The sequence below is a fragment of the Poecilia mexicana genome, unplaced genomic scaffold, assembly GCF_051168715.1.
Source record: "Poecilia mexicana isolate PSO_F unplaced genomic scaffold, ASM5116871v1 scaffold_16, whole genome shotgun sequence".
Classification (NCBI taxonomy): Eukaryota; Metazoa; Chordata; class Actinopteri; order Cyprinodontiformes; family Poeciliidae; genus Poecilia; species Poecilia mexicana.
The window spans coordinates 24057313-24084832 of record NW_028263385.1 but is presented as its reverse complement, the minus strand read 5'-3'; the positions used below and the strand labels follow the sequence as shown (position 1 = coordinate 24084832).

Genomic DNA, 27520 nt, shown 5'->3' with positions numbered 1-27520 from the left:
AGGTTTCAGGGTGAGAGGCGGGGTTGGGTGTCTGTCCCACTCAGGGTAGCGTGTCTCTTTAAATTTATCAACAGTCCTGGAAAAGATGTAATAAAGAAAGCCAAGTGATGATTTATCAGATCAAATGTTAGGCTTTTTTCCACATTTCAGTTTGTCTGATCAGTGTGCAGATATTACTTAGAGGAGGAGATCAGGGTGTCAGCAAAGACATCTGCAAGTTGGTAAAAAAAAAAAAAAAAAAGCAAAGGAAGCCAGACAGTTGTTTGGTTCTGGTTGGTCGGCTGCAGTGTCGCATACAAATCAAATGAGTTTAAAGTGAATATTTATGTGAAAGCTGCAAAGTTTAAGAGTGAGATAGCAGTGCACCTCTGCCAAGGGACAATCAGCGTAGCATGGTAGACCTCAAGTGACATTAGGAATTAAAACTCAGGCTATTGATTATCACACTTTTAGGTAAAACTACAAAACATTACATAACAACTTAGCATCTTCTCTAAGCATCCCAAACTCCTTCTACTTCCTCCATATTGCAACCACAAGCTTTTATATAGGCAGACATCAGTTTCTAGATGACTCCAAATATCTGCAGCAGTCACTGCAATGAAAGGTGGGATTACAAATGTTCACTCAAGCCACACTTTTCAGATCTTTATTTTGTGTTCTTAAGGTGAAAACCACAAATCAGTTTTTTTTTCCCAAGTTCCCAGCTACGTCCTACTTTATTTCAGTCTTCTGCTTAAAATCCCAAATAAAATAACATGCATTAAAGTTTTGTGGTTTTAACATGACAAAATGTGAAAAACGTCAAACTGAGGCATTATTGGAATATTGTTTATTATACAAAACCAACAGCAAAGGCATCGTGTTTCACCACCTTTCAGCCATAAAAAAACACTACCTAGCAAAGTAACTTCCTCAAACATGAGTATTTAGTTAGAGTAAAAAAAGGCATTCCTATCTCTTTTTTGGAGCATGTTATGCAAAAAAAAAAACAAAACAAAAAAACAGACTTGTAAATACAGTTTACACACAAACCTTAAAAAAATGTTAGCTATGGCAAAAAAAGATGTATTTTATTCCAAACAATGCACTTAAAAATCAAGAAAATGCACAAGAAACCAGCCTTTGGTACATATTATAAAAAGTCGATTTTTATGCAGCTTTTCCTAAAAGTAAATGTTTTTTGTTTTTGCTTCACAATAATAAACATAAAGTCAAACTTCAATGAAAAACAAAATATTCTGGTTACAGTCAAGGTACAGTCCAGTCATGTGCTGCAGGGTTACTTTATGGTAGGGATGTCATGCGTGGAGAAATCTTTGCTCCCCCTCTCCATGTCTGAGCTGAACGTACTGATGCATACATTTTAATTGAAACTACAGTTTTTTTTTTTCAGGTTGTAAATCCAGTCTGTAGCAGAGATAAATTAGTTAAAAGCTGTTATTAGTAGATTTGTAAAGCTACGCTAGTGGTCAACGCTGGAATCCAGACCTGAGCAGATTATTCATTAGATGCTGTCCGTTACGCCTGGCAGGTTCACTTGGGCCATAATGTCGATACTTGTAGCTGTTTGGAGTTATTCACCTTCCTTCATCAGGTATGTTCCACAGGATGCCACAAACACAGTTTGTCGTTGAGTACATTCGGAATAAATTTTCTGTCCTTCGTATTGATTTGGTGTATACAAGAGGAAAAAAGAAAAAAAAAAGAGAGAGGATAAAATGTTCGGAGTTCGTCAGTGAAGGCTTCTGGTTGGTTCTGAAAACACAACAACCTGGAGTTTCAAATGATGACGGTCTCTATGTGAAAGCCGTGTGTGTAAGTGAAGGAGGAAGAGTGTTTCTGGAGGGGAAAGGAAGCAGGGATGACGGGCGTGGTGCATGGAGAGGACGAGGGAGAGGAGGACGAAGTGGGGGAGCGGCTGGCCCATCTGGAGGGGAGGCGACGGTTGGCAGGACGGGCGGGCCTCGAAAAGTTCTTGTGGACGGAGGGAGGCGTGACCGAGGACTCTTCGTCTTCCTGTAGAGAGGCAGCAGAGTTAGCATTTAGGATTATCCCGCTGTTCCGTCTGCATCCAAGCTGACGCACTCAGTTACTTAACATCGTTTCACGTGTTCCAGCGGTTGTCTTCTTGAGCCTGGGGAAAATAACGGGCATATTTCAAACAGGAACCCTAAACACATCGCCACGCTCCTGCGTAAAGGTCACACAAGTAACTCTGATTGATTTCATCCCTAAGGGGGGGGGGGGGAGCATTTGAAGTCAAGATAGCCGACATGTGAGGCACTTTTTCCCCTCGCCAACTCTTCTGAATCACCAGCGTTTAATCTCTGACAGTTCCACTAATGTGGTCCTCCCCATTTCGTTCTTTTCATGAGGTTCTCGAAGTTGCCTTCATAATGACTCCCACAACATCTTTAAGATTAGCATGACTTTAAAGCAACGTAATTACTTCAGCATTCTCATTTTGTGGTCTGCCAAGGCCAGTTAGTCAGCCGGCTTCTTGCAGATACTTCAGTAATTACCACACAACGGCCAGAAATCACCGGGGCCTTCTGGAAGGACTTAGAGTCCAACATCAGGCTGGTGCGGGCTGCCGGTCCCCTGCCTGTTTCACTGTCAGCTCCTCGGGAGCCTTTCAGCAATGGAGTGGCCCAGAAGCCCAGATTATAATGGAGGCTCTGGCCTGCTTTTATCTCTTAGCACATACCAGAAATAAACAACATTCCCACAAGAGCTGGCCTCTGTCAAGGGCAATTACTTACTGTTTAACAAAGTGTTGGAACAGAAAGCAACGCACAAGATCCTCCAGGTCCACTGACACAGCAAGCTTTGAGGATACAGCCTCACCGAACCGTGAAATATACAGTGATCAGGCATAACGTTATGACCACTGATAGGAAGGTTCAAGACATATCGCCATATCACATATTGAAGTAAAATCTAAAACTTTTTTCATATCGGATCCAATTTCCAATTTTAATCTTTTTTTTTCTGCTTTCTTCTCTGAAGTAGAAATTGCAAATAAATATTTAGTAATAGTGGTTTTCATTTCAAAGATTCTATCTCGCATTTCAAGCATGGTCGCACTTTACAGGACAGAATCTGCTGCTGGCATGTTGGTGCTGGCGACCGCAGCACACCTTCAGGCGTCTGCTGGAGTTCATGCCTTGATGGGTCATGGCTACAAAACGGGGCGGAGGCAACTAAGGCTGAAACGATTAATCGTGATTAATCGATTATTGAAACTAATTTAGTAGTTGATTAATTTTTAACTGGAGTATGCAGTCTCAAAAAAGGCCATTTGTTGAAAGAACGTACTCAGAGCAGTAATTAAGCCTAAATGGTACAAAACAATTGACATTTTGCATTTATGATTTTAAATAAAAACTTTCCTCATCTGTAAATATGTTCTAGCCAGAACTCCTCAGGTGGCAATTTCATCTTAATCTGGTTCAAATTCTGTTAAATAAATCTCATATAAGGCATCTTTTGCAATCCAATTAATTGGTTCATCCAAAAAAGTGACACATTAGCTCTTCATGGTGTTGGTAAATCAAGTAGAACGAGCTGAGCTTTTCACATGTTAGAAGTATTTTGTCTCCTGCAGATGATCAAGCTTATACAAAAGGAATACCAGGTTATTGCATATTTAGGCAATAAAATGTTCCTTTTCATACGAAAGCGGAATTTAATTATTTGTTTATTTGCATCTTTTAATGCATTTCCAATGTATAAAAAAGTTTTAAATGAAAAATCTGCAGAATGTGCCAGTTTTTATAATCTGATTAATCGATTAATCGCCAGAATAGTTGATCGAACACTCGATTACTGAAATGATAATAAGTTGAAGCCCAAGTGGCAACACACTATTTGGTAGGTGAACATAATGTTATGCATGATTTCATGTTTTAGTTTTAATCTACAAACTGAAATACCTGAACACTGAACTGTGCAGCTAAGAAAGGGCAAGGCTTGACTCACCTGCACCTTCAGCTGCGTCTCATTGACGCTGTGGAGGCTGACCTGTGCGGTGGGTGATGTGTGCATGTGTCTCAGAGTGGGACTTAAATGCAGAGGGGTCATGTCCAGCATGTCCAGTTCTGTGGGGTTGGAAACCATCTCGTTCTGCTGCGCTCGTGCGGCGCTCTCGTAGTTTTTCAGAATCCTTTCCACAGCGCCATAGTTGGATCTGGAGCCCTCCGGTCGAGGGTACGCAGCAAGGGTGAGAGGCTTCCACGGATGTTCGTTCATGATGCGAGGGACGGGTCTGGAGGAGTCGAGCTGGAGAGGAGAGTCTGACCTCTGTCTTGGCTGCGCCACATGCCTTTTCTTGCTCTCGGCAGACGGCTGAAGCGGGGAGACGCTGGCTCTGGCTGGCTGAGGTTTTGTTTCGTGGGGATTTTCCCTGCTGGAGTTTGAACTCTCCACAGATTCGTCTGGCTGGGTGATTGTAGACGAAGGAGGCTCGTGGGTTGCTCTATGTTGGGATTTCCTGGAGAAGCTGCCTGTTTTTCGCAGTTTGTGCTTGACCTCACTCTGGGAAGGCTTTGGAGCCTCTTTGAGTCCAGGATGCGGCTCTTCCAGCGAGAGGACGGAAGGTGTTTCTTTGGAAGCGCTCCTCATCTGCACTGGCTCCGATTCAGTGTTCTGCTTGGTAGACGTTGAGATGGAGGGTGATGGCGACGCTTTAGAATATGAATCTGTGATGTCAGTGGAAACATCAGAGCACATGGATGGAGATGTGGCGTCTTTGGGTGGTAATATGTGGCTTGATGTTCCAAACACTGGTTGGCAAGCCTCAAAACGGGTCTCTTGTACATCCACGCCCCGGCCCATCTCGGCCTGAAACAAAGTTCTGTTGAACTCGGCTGTTTTTCGCTCCAGCATCAGGTTTCTTCTGGAGCCCTGGAGGCTGGGACTAACAGACTGAATTCCTTGTGAAATCGAATCCACCGGGAATTCTTGGATAACTGGAAACACTTGGACCTTTCCGACGTCATTGTTTTTCTCTGGGCACAGATCTGTCCCAGCAGTCAATATGTTGACCTCGGAGAAGCTTTTCTGGACGGTCCCGTACATCAGCTGTTTATTGTGGGTCAACTTGCTGGAGTCACAGGACCAGCGATTGTGGCAGCAGCCCGTGTTGCAGTTGGAGTTGGAAGGTGTAGAGCAGGATGTTAGCACGCCGTCTTTAAAGACTTTTCCCTCATTCTCTTGAAGCATGGCCTCAAACTTCCTGACAATGGATGGGCTGTTACACTTTCTGTCCAACAGAACACAGGGGCTATGGCACTTCCTCATTGTGGCCATAGGGGACTCTGGGATGTGGAGTTCTGTGTCTGGATTAGAGGAGTTTAGGTTCCAGGAGGAAGTACGAGGAGGAATGGGTGGAGCCGCCGTCTCCATGTCGGAGGATTCTCCAGGACTTGTCTCTGCGTCTCTGTAGGGATATGGATCAGAGGTGTTTGCCATCCAGGTGTCGCTTGAACTTCTGTTGGCTCTCCAGGTGCTTTCTGGTGACAACGTGATCCAGTTTTCTCGCTGCAGAGCCCGGAGGTCATCGTAGATCTGGCTGAGGTCACAAGGAGCCTCTTCTACCTGCAGAAAGCTTTTTTCATGTCCCTCAGATGGACACAGGGATTCGGATTGGTTCCTAGAAGAAATTGGGAAACAACTTTAACCCGCCAATATGACATTGTCTAATTTCACTTCTTTACAAGTGAGAATTAAAGTTTTCCATGTGCAGAATCTATTATTTTCCAGACTCAGTCTAAGCATTTCGGTACAGTAAAAAAATGACACGTATCTTCTTCCTTCTCTGTCAAATATTAAATCAGACTAAATATTTCCTGTTTTAGGTCAGTTGAGAGATTTTTTTTGTTTTTGCTGATGCCACAACAAAGCAAGATAATTAAGTGTACATCAAATTTTAGGTACGGTACGATTCAAATTTTAAAGAAAGAAGAAAAAGCAATTCTGGCAATCCTAGTTTCATTTAATGTCATCAATTGGAAAAAAAAGTGTATTTTTTGTGCAAACATCTGGTTTCAGGTACAAGTCATGGACTTCTTAACATCTACATAAAATTTGCCTTTCTCCAACAGTGAGGCACATATGGTATTAACTATCTGATGATAACCAGAATCTGATGATTCTGGTTATCAAGACGCTTGCAAAAAGAAATTCACCTCTTATCTCCGCTCTTTTTCCTGATCTCGTCCTGGTAGCTACAAAGCTCCTCGCTAACGCGGGCGATTTCCTTTAGAGCCTGAGAAAGAAAGACACAACAGACAGAAAGACAATGAGACGAGATTAACGTTTTGTAATTGGGAAGTAATAAATACTTCACAAATAGTCCCCTGATATTAACAAACACATGTTGAAAATCAGCTTTAAACACTCACAGCATTGAGCGCAGTCGTGTTCTTTTTCTTGTCACTCCCGTAAGTCTGTCTGGCCCAGAGAGGACTCTCCGGAGGAGTTCCTTGGAGACCTTTATCACTCCCTATGGAAACGTATTCCTGTGGCGTCCCACTATCCGGAGCGCCACAGTAAAAAGCCTCCAGCTCTGCTGCACCTCCAGCTTTCTTATCACCCGACAAGTCTTGCTTCCAGGTTTCTCTGGATCTAGTTTCAACCAGAAGCTCGGATTGTAAGGGATCGCTCTGACTGAACCGCACATCCACGTTAAATCCACACGGGCTGCCGCCGTCGGCGCTGATGTTTCTGTTCAGACCTAATCTGGGTGAAGGTGGGTTTCTGGTTGGTTCTGACGGAGTGCTGCTACTGAGCAGCTCCGACCGGGAGTTGTCGCTGAGCAGGCTGGAGCCCGTGCTGGTGGAGCGCATGCTGAGTCGGAGCACCGCGTCATCGTCCTGCTTCATGCCGTCCGGGGCCGGACCCCCTCGACTGGATCTCACCTCACAGTACAGCTGGAAACACAAAAGAGAAAAATAGATGATAAAAAAACTAGGGATGAATACATATCAGCACCAACATCGGGACTGGCCGATATTAGCCATTTTTTTTCATATCGATATCTGTCCGATAAATAAAACTCGGTCAAGATTAACAACTGATATTTATTTCAATCTCACAATGATGAAGAGCGATTATTATATATGTCATGATCTTTATATAAACATACACATATAAGTTATCTGTATTGGACCATAATAATATCTGATATTGACATTGGTAGTTTTTTTTTATTTCTGTGCATCCCTACAAAACATCCTGCTTTATGCTGCAAAAAGTTACAAATAATACAGTAAAAATGCAGGAAATATAAGAGATTTTAGAGAAATTTGGTTTAAACTTTTCTGTGCCAACCTACACAAGCTGAACTTCCTCAACAAAGCTGCATTTAACCTTATAAGCATATCAATCTATGTGGATGTGTGATGATGAACAGACTGATGACTGAGTCTAAAATTACTCAATGTATTTTCAGCTTCCTAGTTATCAAAGTCTCATCCTCAGGTTTCTATAAACGCGAAAGATTTATAGTCAAAAACTGGGAGTTGAGATGATTTATGTTTTAGCTAACATGATGAATCCGCTGCTCGCAGTCGGAGCTGAGGTTGTGCAAGAAAAATGAAAATCATTTTAAAAGACTTTAAAGTCAGAGCCGGTATTGCATAAACCCAAGCTGTAGACAGCTTCAGTCTCTCTTCACAGATAAAAGGAAATAACAACTGTTAACTCCGCTGACTCTTTCCGCACTTTAATCGCTGCAGTGTCAATGATGAAAAATAGTTTTGACAGGGCTGATGTTGAACAGGACGAGTAGGAGTACCGTTACAAACTGCAGGCATAGAAACATCTTCAAAACTGACGGAAAGTTTAAAATGCGTTGATTAAACGGTATTCTTTTTAATCAGGATTTTAGAGTATTTTTCGTCATGCTCTCGTCTTACATTAGTTAACCGGCTTACAAGCTTATTGTCAAGCATCTCACCTCTTCTATTTTCTTCTGCATGTCCTTCAGCTGGCACTCCCACTCTCTCCTCTCCACATCGAATCTTTCTAGCAGCTCGGCCTTCTCTCTCAGCCAGTCCCTCTCGTTGTGATCCAGACGACAGCGCAGGTCCATGGCTGTAGAATGCGTGTCGGCCAGGATCCTCCGCTGCTCTTCCCTCTCCCGGCAGAGCGTCGAGGTCTCGCTGTTCGATTCGCGGGGACTCCGTGACGTCACCGATCCGAGACCCGCGGGCGACTGGAGGCCTCCGCTCCCTAACCCTGTGGCTTCTCTAGCTTCCAGCTTGGAGAGCAGGATGGCAAGGAAAAAAGAGGTAGAAACAGAATAGAGAATAATGGGATATTACAGTTGGGGACCAAAAGACGAGAGCCAGATGATGAGACATGTGGGGATGGTGGTGGGAGAATTTGTTGAAGGTGGAATTGGAGGAATGAAGGAGCGGCAGGAAGCGAAGGTGGAGAAAGTGGAGAAATAATGTACCACGGGGACGAGTGTGAGTGGGTTTACAGGAGGGAAGAGGGAGACGGATTGAGCGTTGAGTGTATCCTGTTAGAACTCACACAGATGGTTCAGAGATGCAAAGTTCAAGTTTATTTTCTATGGTGCTTCAGCACAGGATACAGGGCAGGAAATGGTAGGTTGAGGCACGGCAGCATACGTCTGCAGATGTGACCTGATTTAAGCTTTCAAGAAAAACAACGATTTGTGACATGCAGATGATATCTGTGTGCAAATGTGGACCAGACTCTTTATTGCTGCCTATGCACCACTCAATTAAACTGTATATGGTTTAATTAATTAGATTAAAGGGTTTTTACATGTTTTTAAACAACCTGGGATTTTCCCCTGAAATATTTGGTCTTACAGGAAAATAAAGTCCTGTCAAGAGGGAAAATTGCCATATTACATAATTCACTTGTGTTACTACTACAAATGCGACTATATTTTGTTAGAATTTTATGTTAAATCATGATGAAGCAGTATAAGGAAAATGATAGATGGCTTTCACAGTTTTTTTTTTTTTTTTTTTTTTTTTTTTTAAGCAAAAAAGAAAGCTCTTAACAAGCAAATTTTGTTCAGCTCCCCCTGAGTCAATATTGGAACTACATTCTCTGCATCTAAAATGCAAATCTACAAACATTGTAGTGTTGGACAGTAAACAATTTTGCCTATTCTTCTTTACAGGATGGCTAGCTAATGAGCCAGATAGCCAGCTACCAAGCTGTCTAGCCAGAGACACAGACAAATTTTATACTTTTCTGATTTTTATTTATTGAAAAGTCAAACAGTCCTTTCTCTCCCACTTTACAACTTCATGCTCCATCACCACTGTGTTAGTCTATTATGCAATTCCAAAAAAACAAAAGAAAAACCATTGTGGTTTGTGATTTTTAACATGACAAAATGTGGAAAAGTTCAAGGAGTGTGAATACTTTTGTAGGTCACTATATGAAAAACTATCTGTACTTAAAGCTATGATGGAATGAATTTTACATAGAATTCTGTAAACAAGCCAATATACTATTTTGAAGACCTGAAATGATGGTGTATTTCAGTGTGCATTCTGTGGTATGTGTGAAGTTTTGCTGCTAGTTTAAAAAAAATTGGAAGAATGTTGGGTTTGGAACTGGAAGAATCCCCAAGACAACGCCTCTGTACGTTGATGTGTTCCTCTCTCTGTGCGAGCGAGTGTGGACGCAACTTTTGCATACGAGCCTGCCGAAGTGTGTCATTTCTGTGTTCCGCCACAGACACCGACCAAAGCCTTTCTCCATGCTGCTATTTCTGACTGTGGCCTGGGGTCAAGAAATTATGGTGTAGAAAAACAAGTCAACATCTTCTGTCTGCCCGCGGCTTTTCTCAGAGGCCTCCGCAATTAGAGACGGATGATGACGGTTGCTGTCCACAATCTATATAAACTTTCGAATGTAAGCATGGCTCGAGATGCAAAAAACAAGATGCTTGGACTCGCATTAAAGAAACAATCTCGGTTTTAAATGACTGGAACGGGAAAGACGGTTCGTCCAACTACAGATGTCCAGGGAATAGATTGTGAAAATCTCGACGAAGCCCCTGGAGAGACACTCGGGTATTTACACATCAACACTTTACACTGAGTCTGTTTAGAGAGCAACCTCTGCACACTCGAAGCCAGCCTGGGCTCCTCTGAGTGCCACGGGGTTTATAAAGGTAACTGTGTCACCAGGGTGACCCACTATTAATAGCGGACACCCAGCCCTGTACAATGTCACATTCTGAGAGGATGTGGGAGGAGGGGGGGATGCCGAGGTAAAGAGAGGAAGGGGAGCTGACTGCTAAGGCGGAATGAGATGTATCCTAGCTGCCAGCAGCATTCATAAATCAGAGCCACACGGAGAAACATGCCTGGAAATACTGGGGCCTGAGCTGAAGCCAGAGAGCTTGGATGCTTTCTTGGTATTTGGTGCTGGACGTGTCCAAAAGGGAATCAGCGCATTCAAATTCAGGCCGCATACATGAGGGTAAACGGCGTTGGCTAATTTAAGTGATAATGTGATATTTAACTCCTAGACGTTTCATTGTGACATTGTCCAGATGCCATTCCTGTAAAAGCTCGGATAACAAACACTTGAACGTTTCACTTTAAGTGAATCTGGTGTTTCTAAATTTTCCGACACTTTTACTACTCAAAGTCGAATTAAAGAAAAAAAAAGGGGGGAACAAAAGCGAGCAGCTTTAACTCGCCAGAATGCAAACAGCATCATTAGAGAAAATTATTCAAAGGAGCTCAATTCAGCCTGCCCTCTCTGCATGACTCAGATGATTGGACTAAATGGCTGCACTTCAGCGAAACCCACTACAATTTTCCTCTATTACTTCATAACTCTGTACTATTTTGGACGACAATTAGTGTTAACACTCAAACTGCCCCCAGCACGTTAGCTGTTTAACACCTGCACTTTTCCCTCCACAGAAGCTAAATATAGACTCAGTTTTACTGGTGCAGTAACACCAACATGTGAGAAATGACAGGTTCTTGCATCTTCAACTGTTCATCTTTCAATTGAAAGTAACTATATAAATAGTGCGGTATGTTTTGAATGTGGCTGTTTACTTTATGAAGTGTGTTTTGTGTTTTTCCATTGACGAGTCAAAAGCATCTCAAAGTAAGTTGATCAGAAAACATAAAAAATGTATATATTTCAGGAGGAGTCTTGGACGTTGGAAATGTATGATAAAATATTTGAGATTCACCCATCGGACATCTGTAATCAATTTGTGATCTCCATTTTTTTAAAGTCTTTTTTTCAAACCGGCTGATTTAATTTTTTTCATTATTCTGATTTCTATTTAATAATTGTAGCTTAAGAAGGTATTAGAACAGCATTCAATATTTTTTATTATTTTTTTTTCCGATTGTGACTGAGCATTATTTTTGGAGCACAGACAGTGACACAATCAGCATACAAAAAAAAACTGATGACGGCACAGGTGACATTTTAAACTGCCTTTAGCGTTTCTTACTAGAAACCAGCATGATTGGCTAAACTAACTGGAAACAGTGGTGTATAAAAAAAAAATAGACAAACTTTGCTGTATACCGTTCAGCTTTTACGTTGTCTGCTTAAGGTTTTGCTCTCTCTCACAGCCTGAATTAACCACAGAACCGTCATGAAATATTGTAGAAATCTTTATATCTGTCTCTTTAAGACCAACTGACTTTTTATGGATAGTTTGGTCACCAACTGTAAAACAATCAAGTCTTTGAGTCTTCACTAGTCAGGATGAGTCGAGCTGAAAGTTGTTCCATTTCTCTGTGCATATCTACAAAATCTTTAAGACGAGCCGGGTGCTGGCGTGTAAAGTCTATTTGTGTAAATTTATAGTTGTCTTGAGTCTAACTTCAAATTCCTGGCGTTGTTTTCTAAGCCTCATAAAAAGACTCGCTTATCACTTAGTAAATATGCTGGCGAACGTCACATCTGTGGTTGGACATGGCATCCAGACAAAACAAGTCTTACAATGGGTCTAATCCTGCTCTGGCTGGCCACACTCCAAGTCACATTTCCCTGCTCTATTTACAGAATCTTAAGAATAAAAGCTAGTTGTGAGCAAAACAACACAAACATAGATGAGGATGGTGATTTTGTGTCTGTGTGTTCTAGCAAAGCTAGAATATTATCTATCTCATCATCAATGGTTTCACATGACTAGCCAACAGGATTGTTGGCTAGTCTCCACTTTTGTCTCCACTTTTTCTTTCTGGTTCTAGATTCAAAGAAGGGGGGGGGTCTGTGTGAGGAATAAATTCGTTTTGAGTCTTTGATACAAATCACACAAGCCTCAACTGAATATAGATAAAGTATACAAGTACAGCGAAGCAGTCTATATGTACAAATTAATAAATGAGAATTTGTTGGCTTAAAAGTTTGTTTTTCTCTGTCTAAAGGGTGAAAAAGTCCAATCAGTTTTGGACTTGCAGCAGCCAAATAAGTCCCATTTCTGATCCTATCTGTAAAGGAGCTAAATCCCTAAAACTGTAGTCCTGTGAAGAGAAGAAAAGCACTTTTTCAAGAGAAGCGCATTTGGCTTTTCTTTGCCATGCAAACCCTTTAGCCTTCAGTATTTCTGCCAGTAGCTGTCCACGTAATAGGCTAGTATTTATCTTCCTTAGAGCTAGCTGCTAAAAGTATCAATGTCTTTCTAAGCAGGGTTTAACAGAGCATGTCCCCGCAGTGAAAACCTTTTTGTCTAAACTTGGATAGAGGCTGTAGCATACCGACTTGGTAATTCCAGTTGGGTTACCAGAAAATGACCAACCAGCCACGCACGTAGCTGAAAATCTACACGTGAAATATTGCTGATTGCTGTGCGGACACGCGTGCGCACATGCACATGTTCAAACACTTTGAGCATGCAGAGCAACTGAATACCAGTGCATAGAAACAATCTACAGTCTGATCGCCATGGCCGGTCGTCTCTCACCTGTGCAATCCTGCATTTGAGCTCAGCTTTCTCAAGCTCCCAGGCACATCTGTCTCTGGTGTACTGCAGCTGGAGCTCACTCCTCTTCTCCTCCTCTTTCTTCACCTCGGCCTGCACCTCCTCCAGAACCGTCTTCAGGTCCAGCAGAATCCTCCTGTTCTCCCCACCCTACGTTGATACACAAACGGCATCCCGCTTTCTTGTTAAACGTGGATCACATGTTTGACCTTCTAAAATTCTGAATTTGAAGCTCCGAAGAACCAGGAAGTGGTGGTTCTTGTATGGACGTGACTTTGAGCAAATCCTAAGCTTTGTGTCATTTATATATATATATATATATAGATTCTAATCTATCTAACAAACATTTAGTTTGATGTTCATTTTTTGATCTAATGTAAACCTTATGGATAAAACAAGATTGAAAGTGCTCCCTTTTGAGAGTACAAAAAGAATACAGCCTTTCCCACATATTATGAACGAATTTATTAATTTTTAATTGACTCCCATTCATGAAAAAATAAATCAGTTCAGGTTTGATCAGACGACGCGTTTTAGATTTTTATCCAGAGATGGTCAAATGCAGGAAGGACTATGATGTTTAAAAGACTATAAAACAGCTTTTTATGTTGGGTGGATATCATATGCTTGTAAAAGCCAAGTTGTTTTCTTACTCTCCTCAGTTGCTCTTACTGTTAGCACCACCGCATTCCTGTTTGCCAACTGACTGGACTTCTAATGAGTAATAGAAAATAGAAAAACTTGTGGCCAAGATTTTTTCTGAGTGGGGAGCCATACTTAAAAAAAAAATAAACTCCTTGGTTAATATTGGTACAGAAATGCTGAATAAATTATTCCTTCTAATCCATTACTTGGATGTCAGCAACTTGTCTCAATAAGGACTCCTTCTCTCGCATCCAGTCTTCTTTATCCTGAACGTGTCGCTTTTTCAGATCCTCTAGTTTCTTTTTAAGCCGCATGTGGTGCATTTGCTGCTGCTGCTGGGGTTCGGGGCCCGGCCACATTTGTCCCCCGAGGACCTCGAGCTGCTGGGTCCCTGCCCCTCCCTCTCCTCCAGTTTGCGAAGCGCCGATCGGGGGCTCCTGGATGTGGCTGAAAACGGTGGGCGGGGAGGAGATCCTCCTTAGCGGGCTGCGGTTTTTGCCCCGGCCCCTGTCAGCTTTCTCAATCCTGGAGCGAGGCACAAACTCCCACCCCTGAGACTGCACGTAGCCCCCGCCGCTGCCGCCCTGCAGCCCTGCGCCGTTCATAAAGGCGCTCCACATCGCTCAAATGCATGCACATAAAACACTCAAATATGCAATGGAAAGTCACCAAACGATGTTGTGAGCAGCCATTTCTGCTCTGAACAGTTTTGATCAGTTCACTGACTCCTCCATCAACATCAACTTTAGTAACTTTTAGGAGTTATCCACACCCGGCCAAATCCCGCCTCGGGCACACGGCTTCACCCCTGGTCACCGTCGCAGGGACACGCTGGACGGGACGGGATGCCTCGGCCGTCTCCATGTCTTCACAAAGATGAGGTCAAGATTCCATGCTGGTCCCCCACTTCGCTCAGTCCTTGTCCTTTACAGACCCGCTCTCGGTTGTCCACCTGCGCTGCTTTTCTTTTGCGCGTCCTAACCAAGAATGAGCCGTCCCCTTGAAGCGACAGGCGCCCGTAAACACTCCGAGGCAAAAAGGAGAAGCTCCCAAAAATACCACGGAGTGCTTCTGATGTAACAGCAGCGGCGAGTATTTTTACCCCTCTGTAACCAGGAGTTTTTTCTCTCTCTCTCTCTGAGGCTGAACGACGCCTAGAGGCGACAGCGGAAGAAGAGCCCCTTAATCAACACCGAAGTCTTTTAATTACGTCGCCACCTTGCGCCGTAGCCATGGCAACGGATCGACTCGAGCACCGCGTCGCGGCAACTTTGATGGCCAAATGTGAGCCGTCGGTTCTTTTAAGAGACCGCAAACGACCCATTTTGAGTGCCAAGAAGAGGAAGCGTTTAACAAACTGCTACTTTTCCACAGCAAATTATCTTTAGCTTGGCTGTAAACAAAGCAGGTTTGTTTCTGCTGTTAGATGAAGTATGAGAGGAGGCTGACTGTCACGAGGAGAGCAAAGAGGGGTGGGCGTCCATTAACCTAGAAAGCAGACAGCCACACAACTCCACATGAAAACGATGTTCATTTGTTCATAACTGTCACCTTATCCTAGTCGTAAACTTGTAAGCCACATACCAGCTAGCTACCTTTAAAGTTCGCGGTCTTAACTCGTACGAAGCACACGCTATTTGCAGCCTTACCGTACGTCTTGTAAGGTTCTGGGACGTGGAAGTGGTCGTCCTTATTTTAAAACAGCCACCAATTGCCCAGCTACTTTTCGGACAGCTGAAACACTTGAACACTTGGTCTGGGCTGGGACGCAACAGCACTGTTAAAAACAACTGCAGTGAGGGGGAATGCCTGCAGTTAAAATGATGCTTTCATTAACTGGAATAAAATTCCCCTTCCTCCCTTCCTTCCTCCCTCCTACTCGTGTCTCTCCTCCTCTTCCTCCCACAGCTGGCCCTAAGACAGTGTGTGACGTGCAACATCCCACCGGTGGGATAAAAGAAGCGGACCGAGTCCACCTCCCATCCTGGTGGCCAGACAAGAACCCCCATCTGCACATTTTTGTGCTGGGTCTGCAGACCCCACCCGTGGCTATTTTTAAATAGTCTATTGCTGCAAAAAACCACAATCCAAATAGGTAAAACGCCAGTCTCTCTGTCTATGTGGAGGGCTAAAAGGGTCTGTAATGATGAACTTGTACTCTTATAACAAAAATGCATAGCTTTTGGAGAATGAGAATGGGGGGAAAAAGGTTTAAAAAAATACACCAAGCACAAAAAACGATGATATCAAGGGGTAGCATCAATATCTGGAGGTTTAGTGACTCTCAAGATATGGACAAATACCATAACTTGATGCAAAAAAAGAAAGACACAGAATAATCAAAGATACAAGAAAAATATAGAACATTACAGAAAAAATGTGCACACAATGCCCACATATTTGTCATTTTTCTTCTGTAAATGACCAATAGACCATTTCTTGCACATAACGTCACCCGCTCAGTGACTCAGCACAGGGAAGCTTTCAAGACACGCACAGTGACTTGCAAAACTATTTTTTTTTTTATCTTTCTCTATTTGCATTTTGTCAAAAATACAACCATGGTTAACTCCATTATATTTGGATCTCATGTGATAAACCAATGAAAAGTGCCACATGATTGGGAAGTTGAAAGAAAGCGATACATGGCTCTGCAATTGTAAAAAAAAAAAAAAAAAAAAAAAAAAAAATAGATGTGTGGCATTCATTTTTATCCAACCTCCTTTAATCTGATGATATCCTGAAATAAAGTCTGGTGTAACAAGTCGCTTTCAGAAGTCACTGAATTAGTTGATAGAGAGTGTGAAATTGAATAAAACTGTTCTGTGAAGATTTCAGAGGACTCCACAAATATGACCTTTATGGAAGAAGAGAGCCATTTTTTTAAAAAAAAGCCTTGTTTAAAGTTTGTCACATATGTACATGGCAAACATCAGATGAAACCAAACTTAAACACACGTTGCACACCATCCTAAACATGTGTGGTGAAGCAGCATCGTGCCGTGGGTTAAGGAAAGTGGTCACAGCTGATGAGAAGACAAAGCTAAGCACAGAGAATTTTTGGAAGGAAGGAGTGAGTGGGGTTCCTAATAAAATGAAAAAGTTCTGGGGCTGTGAATACTTCTTACAGAGGAAAACATTACGCAGAACATTACAAAGAATGACAAGTACACGGAAACCCCACACATTTTGTGGTCTGTCTGTATGTTTGTGTTTTTAATCTACTGTGTTACAAAAGACGACCAAAAGATGATGAGTTACACATCATATCATCAGCTCAGTGACTCAGCACAGAGGGGCTTTCAGGAAACAAAACAAATGTAGCACTGACAATAACGGTCACTGTTATTGTGGGCATGAACCTGAGTTACTGGATGCATTTTCACTGCAACGCACCACTCCTGCTGTAACCCAAACCTCAGCATGCACCGTCCCCCTCTGGCTGCACCCAGATGTATAGCAAATGTCGGACGAGCTGGGAATATCTCAGAAACCGTTGTTTTGTCAACCCATTCAAAACCCCCCAGTGGATGAATTACATAAAAATAAACCAAGTGCAGTCTACACACTGTGGTTTCAAGCTGTTCATAGTTTAGTAAACAGATTATTTTTTTCTTTTTTGTCCTTTCTTGCAACGATCCCAGAGCTTGCTTAAAACACAGTGGGCTCGAGTTTTTCAGTGTGTGCTTGAAAGTGAATTCATATGCGACCACACTCACCTAACTCTCCAGCATCACTCCTAAGCTACGCTGCGTCCAGGGTGTGGCAAGCCATTGCAGTCCACGGATGATTGGAGTCGTACTTGGGGAAGTGGAACTGTCCTGTACCTTGAGTGACCGTATGCGATGCGTTGAACGTAACAGAACAGAACTTAAGATGAATGAATAATGTAGCAAACAATATGAAAAAGAAAAGTGCACTGAGAGGTCTTGAGCGTGTGCTTTACAGAACAAAGAACAGGGTGAAAAGAAATACCAGTTTGAAAATGGTGGCATAAGAGAGCGAGGAAAACAGAACGAGGATGAGGATGAGCAAAATAATGGGTTGAAACATCTGGGTGGATGTGAAGAGCAGGATTGCAGTTGATCAGAATGAGAAAACTCTACAAGGAAACCACAGAGGTGCGTTCGTCTGCAGTGGCTTACAGACAGCGGTTCTTCTGGCTGTTTGTCGTCCTGCTTGGGGACATCCAGACGGTCTATGAAGGTCTGCAGCTCTTTCCTGAAAGCTTTCATCTGGGCATTGATTCGATACAGCAGCTCATGCTCTCTAATCCTGCAGAGCAGACGTGGAAAAGCTGAATCCAGGGTTTTCACAATGCAGTCTAGTGATTTATTATTTCAGTGATTCTTGAGAATAGGGACAAAATGGGTTTTAATTTTCCCATATTTTTTTTTAATTATTTCTCAACCTTATGTATGCAAATATGACAAATAATGTTTAGAAAACATGAAGATGCTAAGGTACAGGCTCCCAGTTGCGAATTTTTAAAAAAAAATTACATTTTTAATCGACCTGACCCAGAACTTTGTCATCACCATCTGACAAAAATAAATCTAAAATGATTTTTAAAATACCCCATTAGTGATATTTTTACTCAATTTACAGACAAATGCTTCTCAAGAAATAAAATAAATATTATTTAAAACAAAAAACAAGAAAAAGTCCATCTGATGGAGTTGACAGTGCATGACGGAGTTGACACAGAACTGAAGGTGGTGACAAACTAGTGAGTAAAATGAAAAACTTGGTACATGTGAAGTAATGCAATTCATGTAAAATACATTAAAATGAATTAGTTGCACAATTAAGTGAGATTTGACAACAATTTCACTGAAAGAGTCAGAAAAACTCTGATGGAGTTGACATCTGACGGAGTTGACGAAATGCCAAACTACCTCAATTTACATGATGTTATTCTGAAGGAGGCCATATTGTAGCTCGTCAGGTCCATGAAATCTTTACAGTTTACCAGAATTAAGCTTTTATTTCTCAAAATTTCATCAAAGTTTTGTAAATTGTCAGTTATGGAGTTGACACATCATGGTTGTGACAAACAACTTAGGAATAAAACAGAAGAAAAAACTAAAGAATAACTTAAGCTAACCAGAGCTAACTAGCCCTCCTAGCAAAGGAAGAGAAAAGACAACGTCATGGGGTCCTCAGAAGTTCTGGTGCCCCCCAATAATGCCTGATTTTTTTACATTCTTTTCATTTCTGACGGTGTTGACAAAAACTAAGGACAAATTTCAACGGACTTGGAAAATATCTAAAAATTATTTTTAATTCAATTTATCGATACTTTTATAATTATTTATATGACTACTTATACTTAATTGTCATAATATATAATTTTAGTATTTCTTTAATTGTTTTAAACTATAAGAATGTGTTGAGTTCTGCTCCTGGACAAGGGCTTTTACAGGCATCATTCACCGACTACAATGTTTAAAATAAAAAAATATTCAGCAAAAAAAAGAAAAATATACATTGTTGTGCTCACATGACCCAGGTTAGTTTAGTTAGATATTTGAAAAAAATATATTTTGTGTATATTTTATTCAAATTTCATGCTTTATCCATAGGACCTGTTTTGTCCCTATTCTCAAGAATCACTGATTTATTTGTTTATTACCTGCCACCTTCTTCCTCCTCATCCAGCCTGGCAAACAGCTCCCCGTTGGTTACGTACACTCGGGCCTCGGCGATGATAGTGCTGGTGTCAGCGATGAGCCTGTCGATGGTCCGGCCCAGCCTCTCGGCCTCGATGCGGATGTCTATCATCTGCTGCCGGTCCCGCAGGCTTCTGGATAAAAAACGGCTATCTACTGGAGAGTAAAGGGAGCGCGTCGGGGTGAGGCAGCGGAGGTTTCTCACCTCGTCGGAGTCGCTCTCTCCCCCGATGGGGCCCTCGCGCTTGCGGTGCGGCGGGAGGAGGCGAGGGGAAGCGGCGGAGGTCGACGGAGTGTCGTCGTCCCGGCCCCCGTCGCTCTCCGCGTCGCTATCCCGCGGGCTGCCGCGGATGCCCAGGTGGGAGGCCAGGTCGTAGCGCTGCATGTTGGAGAGCAGCACGCGGTTTTCGTACTGGAGCTGCATGACTTTGCCGCTCAGTTCATTGATCTGCAGGCGTGCCGCTTTCAGCTCCTCTTGGAGCGCCTCCAGTTTAGCCTGATCACCCCCACCTGAAGGCAAGTAAAAGTGAGAATGAACTTCAAGCACTAGCATAATTCAACAATGCTATTGGAAGACATATGGGATCGTTCCTACTGCTACGTTAGTAAATAAGGAAGTGATCTCTTAAGTAGGGCTGGGCAATAAATCGATAACAATATATATCGTGATAGACACGTTATCAATATCAATATAAAGCACATCGGATATTATGTTAAACAATTTCGCAGAACAGAATTACGGGGGATGTGAGCAGAGGAAAGGCTTTAACTGCTCAACCTCTCAAAGTCAGCTAAGCAAAGAGAGTGGCATCAACTAACTCACTCCTCTTTGGTTACCTAGCAACAACCTGTTGAATAACTTGCACAGCAGCAGTTACAGGTGAAAATGAATACAACAGCTCCAGAAGAAATTGTGGATAAAACAGGAAAGGTCATATCACCAGTTTGGCAGTAATTCATATTTTTAAAACAAACAAACAAAAAAATAAATAATTATCAGCGCCTGATGTGAAATGCTTGTGTCATGACATGTTTTTCAGTCATATTGCCCAACCCTACTCTCAAGTGAAATCATTTATTTGCCATGCAACATAGTTTTCATTTCAAAAAGCAAACAAACCTCCTCCGTGTCTTGATCCGGCCTCATGGGACCCAGCCTTGTATTTGAGCTTATTGAGCTCATTTGTTACCTGAGGAAATGTAAATTCAATCTTTGGTGAGGTGGCTGGTCAAACAGCAGAAAGTTTGGAATTTAATTGGTGTAAAACAGCAGAACATACATAAATATATATATTTTATGTAATCCACCCAACAAACCTTTTTGTTCTCTTCTTCTACATCAGCTAAGTTCCTGCGGAGGAGTTCTGCCTCATCCTCCACCAGCTGCAGCTGCTGCCTTAGTTCGGACAAAGCCTCGCCTTGCTCCCTGCTCTGCTGGCCGCCACCGCCACTGCCATCCCCTCCTGCTGCCAGACTAGAAAATACAAGTAAATATAAGTTTAGGTTTGCTGGCTTTCTTTAAAAAAAATAAAGAAAAAAAAGAAAAGGACAAGCTTTCAAATATCAAATAAAATTCTTCACTTTTCAAATTCCCATCACATTTTAACATCTAAAGTGTTGATTGAGATGAGGGTACCTGTCCTCTCTCATGTCATCCAGTTCAGCCTTCAGTCCTCTGTTCTCCACCTCCAGCTCCACAATCTTCCTCCCCAGGATGTTTGCCTCCTCCTCCACCAGGCGCAAGCGGAGCTTCAGCTCAGACTCCCGGGTGGTGGGAGGCCCCCCGGCCTCGCCTTTGGGCAGCGGGCTGTCCACGTCCCCATAGAAGGAGCGGTACTTCTGCAGCTCCTGCTCCAGACGATCCTTCTCTTTGTCGATCTTCGCCATCTTTTTTCTCATTAAGACGGCTTCCTCCTTGATGAAGGCGAGCTGGCACCTCAGGTCCTCATTTTCTTCCTGCAAAAAGGTAAGATTGCTTTTTACTTGCTCTGGTTTCTGTGACTTCTTTATGTCTTAAGCACCTACAATTTTCATTACAGTAGAATCTGTATTTTGACTCGGGGTCAAAATACAGATGCACAGCACACTTGATTTTATTCGGAAAAAGCTTTTAAAAATAATGCTTCCTTCTTCTTGCGAAACAATTACACTGTACTGTTTTGTTGGTCACGTTAAATGTGAATAGAACAGATTAAATGGAACAAAATGTGAAACATCTTACAGGGTATTACTAATTGTCTGGGAATTGTGCAATTTAGGCCTTATTACTTAAAATATCCATGGAGGTTTAGTACTCAGTGGTTGAGTAAACACAAGACTTGACTCACCTCAACGGGCGTCTGTGGCATCTTTTTCTCAGTTCTCTGTGCGTCCTTACTTCCTTTTCTTTTCAGGGAGAGCTGCACAGAAGCAATGGCAATTATGTCATATTGTTTTCAAACTGAAAGTGGTGATTTAATCCAGATTTTTTTACATTACCAGAAAAAAAAACTCTCCCTAATTAATAAATCCTATCACTGGGCAAAATTTTAAAATATAAATCAGGCTGCTCAGATTTTATTTTCTGTTTTTGAAGCACACAATCAAAAACATCCCTAAGAACAATTTACCGGGTCAGAAATGTGTTGTGTTGCAATTAAGTGAAAGGAGTTCTTCTGGGGGGGGGGAAATGCACAAACAAGCAGGAGGCGATGCTACTTAAATTTGACTCATTTTATGCATTTTTGGTTTTGTGTGTTAATGAAAATCCTTGAAAACCTAACTCAGTCCTGCCTTGTCACTACTTGAAATTGCACTCTTTATCTGCTTTTTTTTTTTTTTTTTAGTTACACATTGTCTTTCCTCATTCACACTCCATTGCCATCCAAATCGATTTTAATCAAGTTTAATTTTCCTCCCCTTCTGACCCAACGAAGTAGAAAAACGAACAAACGCGTCGCCTCGACTTTCTTTCTCACCTCTCTGGCTTTCTCCAACTCATTTTGCAGGGCCTGTTTAGTGACCTCCACTTCTATCAGCTGCTGCCTCAGCTTCTCGTTCTCCTCCTCCGTCCTTGTCCTCTTCTCCTCGACATTCTCCAGTTCGTGGTGCAGGCGCACCGACACGTCCTTTGCCACCTGCAGGAAGAGGCCAAGAAAGGCAAACACACAGTGCCTTGTGAATGTTTTCGTAAACGCCAGGCTAAAGGTCGTTTGTTTAAGTCTGGCGGTGTGTGACGGCAGGGAAACAATAAAACATGCATGACAGTGGGCCCTGATGACCACGATCGATGGCACTGGTTTAGGACTCTGCTTCAATACATCTGAATCCAAAATGTTAATGTAGCCAGAAGTGACTCAACAAAGAGGCTAAATACAAAACATATGATTCTTTGCAAGGTTTAATTTCTAACAAGTTGTGAAAATCAGTCCGCAATCTTTACTATAACGCACTATTCTGTGTTGATCTGTCACATCAAACCGGTGTAACTTGGCAAAAATATGAATAAAAAGTAACTTTAAGGGCAAAAAGCTGTTTTTCATACATAAGGGCAGATTACAGGCATCACGGACTTACCTTCAGGTCTTGCTCCAGACTTCTGAGGAGCTCTCCATCCACTTGGCCGCTTTCATTAAACCTCAGCCTCTTCCTCTCGGCCTTCTTCAGCCGGTATTGGAGGATGCGACAGTTTTTGTTGGCCCTCTCCAACTCTCTGCGCATGTCCTGCAGCTGACAGGCGTCCTCTTCATAGAAAGTGTCCCGCATCTCGTCCATCTCTGCCCGCATCTCCTCAATCTCAATCTAGAAAACAGCGAATCAATGCTTTATCAGCTCATTGCATGCAGCAAATAAAAATGACAAGGTCCCCCCACATATAGAAAATAAGCCAGCGCTAGCGTGGTGATGCCCCTGCAGCACGCATGCAAATACAACAGGTGTAGCTGATGCTGCGGTTCGTGTGTGTGTTTGTGTGTGTGCATCTTTAGCTATATTTACCTTTAAATCTTCATTTTCGTCCTCCAGCCTCTCAATTTCTTCTTGCAGCCTTTCGTCGGGCTGAGCAGACGGCTGTGGAGCGGCGGGCTCGGGGGACAGCTCCGGCTCCGGCTCCGACGCTGGCGGAGACGCGGACTTTGTCTGCATCTTGGCTCCTTTCTTCCCCAGGCTTTTATTCAAGTGAAACTGTATCAGTTCGGACTGCAAGCATCCCTCCTTCCAGAAACCGGGTCCGCATCCCACAGTGCTTTTAGAGCTCTTCTTATTGCTGCTGCTGCTGCTGCCGCCTCCAGCTGAGGCGGACTCTGCGCCTCTCGGGTTTTTGTTCCTCAGTTTCGGGGACTTGGATGCGCACGGCTGGTCGGAGACAACGCGGCTCGAATCAGCTCTGGAGGGCGAGGAGGCGTCGCCGGCGGCGCCGGCGGTGGTGGGGCGGGCGGAGTCTTCGGTTGCCTGCGCCGCCGCGGGCCTGCTCGGTGTCGGGCTTTCAGCACCAGCAGATTGGACAGCGGCCGCGCCTTTGCTGGGAGGAGCGCTTCCGGCCTGCCGCTCCCTGCCTGTGGAAACGGGAGAATGACCTCGACTACCTCTGCCTCCTCCTCCTCCTCCTCCTCCTCCTCCTGGTCCTCCTGCTCCACCTGCTGCCGCTTGCTTTGGTGTGACGGGCTTAGCCGAGCCGCTGCCCTTCTGCGCAGTTTTAGATCCAGTTTCCTTGACACCGGCTGGAGACGACGAGCGCGCCTGCTTCCGGCTGCTATTGTCTGGCTGCCGAGAGGAGTCGGCAGAGGATGGGTTCATCATGGTGTCAGAGGATCAGTTCATTCTCGTTAGCATCCACCCTCTCCATCTGTGTCCAGACTAATAAGAATCTGTAGAGATCGCTCTACAGGTCCACCAATGTCTCCCAAGTTTCTTTGTCTTGCCCTGTGGAAAACAATGAATTAGGGAAAGAAGAAGAAGAAAAATGGTTCCCCATGAACCTAATCGAAGGTAATAAGATTAGGCTCTTGTCAGTGGAAAGTTGCCAGCAAAAGGCGGGGGTGGGGCTAGGGGGGGATACAATGTGATCAATGATTATGCAGTCTGCCCTTTTGGGTCTCCGTTTGATTCCTGCCTTTTGTGTGAGATCAGCTGCAGTCCGGGTAGTTAGACATTTGCGTCAGATGCGCCCAACGAGCGGGCAGAGAGGGAAATGTAATGTCACTGACCTGAGGCGGCAGACAACCAATTAAACCTCGCTGCCGTTTCACTGACACCAGAGCGCTGATGTCAGTGAAACGGTTCTGATCGGATTCAACGGCAACAAAAGCAGCTTCGACGCTGGACGAGAAGCACCAACTCATAAAGAGTGGAGCTGCTTCCTGTCAGCCATCATTTTATCCGCCACATCCTACATGCCGGATGACTCAGTAAGCCGACTCGATCGGATGGAGGAGCAGATAAACAGAAGTGTCTTAGCCCACTTGATGGGAAAACAAATATCTCTTTTTTTAAGTCTATTTAATTGCTAACATGATTCGTTTAGTTTTTCTTTTGTGTGCGTGTGGGGCTTTTAAAGCTCTAATAATGAAGAGCTTCCTTTTCATCCATTCATTCAGCTGAGCGACATTAAATGAGTCTGAATAAAGAGAAAGCGCAACTCCGTTCCACATTCTAGGAGAAGCAACAGCAAACCAGCCACGTTGCCGGCCTGACAGCAGCTACAGAAAACAATATGGACAACAGTCCAACGTTGTCCTTCATCCCGGTTACTGCTGCCTAATTCACGCAAAACCTGTGTGTTTTCTTCTATTTTCTTTTTTTTTTAAACAAACAAACAAACAAAACCTTTAATTCTGAAAATAATCATCCCGGAATCAATTTCTTACCTTTTCTGTTCCGCTTTGTCGAATCTCGGGCAGATAGTGGTGATGAAGAGGAGAGAGGAGATGCTGACTGGAGCGCCTCCCGAGCTCCAGCCAACCTGTTTCAATATTCATGACATTACATCATCACTGGGAGGGCCGCGGCCGGGGATGGAGGCGCAGGCGGCCGGCTGCTCTCATTGGAAGGAGAGACGGGACATTACCGGTCCTGCTGTCCTCCATGTCTGTCCCATCCCGATTGGACAGTAGGGTCCTCTGCTCCAAACCGGCGGACTGTGAGATGGGCACTGAGGTTGAATACACGGAGTTCTGACATTTTCCCAACTGCAGGACTTTTAGCTTAATGAGGCTCTGAATGGAAGCTCAGCTGGAGAGGCCAGAATGTTTGCAATAAATAAATAAATAAATAAATGAGCACACTGAGAAAGAAGATCTGTCTTGTGTAGTTGATTAGTTATAATTCTGGAAAATGATTTCTGAACCACTGCAATTACAGCTGCTGCAGGTGTTTATAGTACGTCACGAAAGACTTTCCAAACAGTTGTATTTATGCTGGTGTCTAATAATTAGTAATTAGGTCATTTCTGACAATATTTGTCTTTACTGGGTTATATTTAGGGGTGTCAAAGTAAATGGGGGTTGAATGCGTAGCTGCGTTTTACATTTTAATTGTGAGTGATTTAGAAACACACGGGTCGTTTTCCCCTGCGCTTTAAGTCATATTTGACTTCCAGATGAAATTCCCTCCAAAACACACCGAGTCTGTGGTTGCAATGTGAAAAACATGCAAACATTTCACGAACACTTCTGCAAACCACCGGTCAACCTTTCGTTTTTCCTCTTCGAATCTCAGAATGCACAAAACGACTCGGTGTCAAAGAGTCAACAATATAGACGAAGAAATAAAGCCTGGTTTGGTCAGCAAATGTCAACTTGGACCGACTGTGACATTTCTTTCCAGCTGTTTTTTATTATTATTATTATTTTAAATATAGTGTTGCAGATAATAAAAAAAAAAGTCAAACCAGACATGAAAACAAGAAGCTGTATTGCGTTTGGAGACAGACCAGAATCCTTCGCTTTCAATGATTGATGTGTTCCTGACTGTCTGAGTCGGGATAATCGAAACAGTACAGAACAGTAAAGTTTGCCACATTACTCATGGTTGATAGATAGGTGCCCACCTACGCTCTCGGTTGCTGGCTTGTTGTTGAACACACAATCCACTGCTTCGTGTATGTGAGTGAAACAAAGTCTTCAGCTGGGATTTGCTCTGGCCCGAATGTTTTACAGCTTGGATTTTAACTCTTGTCAAGGCTTCAGTGAGGCCACACCTCTTGGCCCCGTACTGACGTGCAATCCATTACCTTCTGTCTCTGCAGATTGTGGAAACACTCTGTCTTGATCTGTGAAGAAAAGTCAGGCTGCTCTCTCTCTTGTAATCTCAGTTTAATTAGCAGGAGGGGGGGAAAAATGTTGCAGGACCAATAAGCTGCAACTTAAGGATGAAGATCTGTTTTCTTTGAATAGGACGACAGATGCTCGGGGTCTCGCTCTCCCTTTTCACTGCGACGCACAGTGGCCACATCCCCCACATTTAAACCTCGGCCATTCAGTCATTTTCAGTGACAGATGTCTGCATCACCGAGGCCTTTGTCTACCAGTCATTATTAATCTGCCCTGTGCGTAGCGTAATCAGAGATGATCAAGCGTTTATTTGTGTAGAAAGGTTTGCTGTTCTGCTCCACATAACTTGTCGTGCTTTCACACAATTGCCAAAAAGGGAACTGGGTGAGACTTCTTAACTGATCAAACTGATTTTTTTCACTTATTAAACTCAAATACTCTGTGCTACAGGGAAGTGCAGAAACGATACGATGTACATGTATTTTAAGAAAATAAATACCAAACTGGCAGCACACAGTATTGCCAATGTCTTTTAGTGTTTTCTCTTGTTTTTTCAAGGCAGGATAATGACAGAAAAATCAAAATGTGTTTTCCCAGGCATAGCACCTATTCTTTAGCTCATTGCTAATTCAGCATCTTTGAGCCCGACATTTATTAGGGGTCTTAACTTTTTAAATTCCTTGCAGGGGCTTTCAAACATCAGGTTCAGCCGGTGTAGAAACCCCACACAGTAATACATTAATACATTATGTGTGTTGCTTAATGAGCTTAAGCTTTATCTCATTAAGATGGTATTTAGTGTTAATCCCGGCCTTGAATGAAAACAAAATTAGCTTTGGAATTGTTCACACATTGCGTTAACTAAGAGGACTAACATAAACCCAGTAAATAAAAAAATAAAAAAATAAAAAAATAAATCTGTAAGATAGAGAGCGCATACCAGTCAGTAGAACTCAGTCCATCAGTGCTGATCCAATGAAAATAAATTT

At 43.0% G+C, this 27520-nt stretch overlaps 2 protein-coding genes across 2 annotated transcripts; both read right to left on the bottom strand.

The window, feature by feature from the left end:
• Window positions 1–635: 635 nt before the first annotated feature.
• On the bottom strand, window positions 636–15008 carry mtcl3a (MTCL family member 3a). The gene is made up of 7 exons (XM_014975013.2): window positions 13819–15008; window positions 12950–13117; window positions 7964–8266; window positions 6408–6935; window positions 6192–6271; window positions 3985–5656; window positions 636–2019 (listed from the first exon to the last, which is right to left on the bottom strand). Exons 1-7 carry the CDS (start codon window positions 14230–14232, stop codon window positions 1783–1785), a joined length of 3402 nt encoding a protein of 1133 aa, XP_014830499.1. The 5' UTR covers window positions 14233–15008; the 3' UTR covers window positions 636–1782.
• A 4228-nt stretch (window positions 15009–19236) lies between these two features.
• On the bottom strand, window positions 19237–24538 carry mtcl3 (MTCL family member 3). Its single transcript, XM_088013740.1, has 8 exons — window positions 23260–24538; window positions 22840–23064; window positions 22242–22400; window positions 21612–21683; window positions 20921–21240; window positions 20602–20758; window positions 20405–20474; window positions 19237–19794 (listed from the first exon to the last, which is right to left on the bottom strand). The coding sequence occupies exons 1-8, from the start codon at window positions 24058–24060 to the stop codon at window positions 19244–19246; spliced, it is 2355 nt and encodes a 784-aa protein (XP_087869866.1). The 5' UTR covers window positions 24061–24538; the 3' UTR covers window positions 19237–19243.
• Window positions 24539–27520: the final 2982 nt, after the last annotated feature.

Excerpts from the sequence above, each read along its gene's own strand:
- mtcl3 (XM_088013740.1), bottom strand. The coding sequence starts at position 24,060 with ATGATGAACCCATCCTCTGCCGACTCCTCTCGGCAGCCAGACAATAGC. Across the intron at positions 23,065-23,259 it reads ACGAAAATGAAGATTTAAAG|ATTGAGATTGAGGAGATGCG; the intron begins GTAAATATAGCT and ends GCTGTTTTCTAG. Across the intron at positions 22,401-22,839 it reads GTCTGGAGCAAGACCTGAAG|GTGGCAAAGGACGTGTCGGT; the intron begins GTAAGTCCGTGA and ends CTCTTCCTGCAG.
- mtcl3a (XM_014975013.2), bottom strand. The coding sequence starts at position 14,232 with ATGTGGAGCGCCTTTATGAACGGCGCAGGGCTGCAGGGCGGCAGCGGC. Across the intron at positions 8,267-12,949 it reads TCAAATGCAGGATTGCACAG|CTGGAAGCTAGAGAAGCCAC; the intron begins GTGAGAGACGAC and ends CTGCTCTCCAAG. Across the intron at positions 2,020-3,984 it reads AGACGCAGCTGAAGGTGCAG|GAAGACGAAGAGTCCTCGGT; the intron begins GTGAGTCAAGCC and ends GCCTCTCTACAG.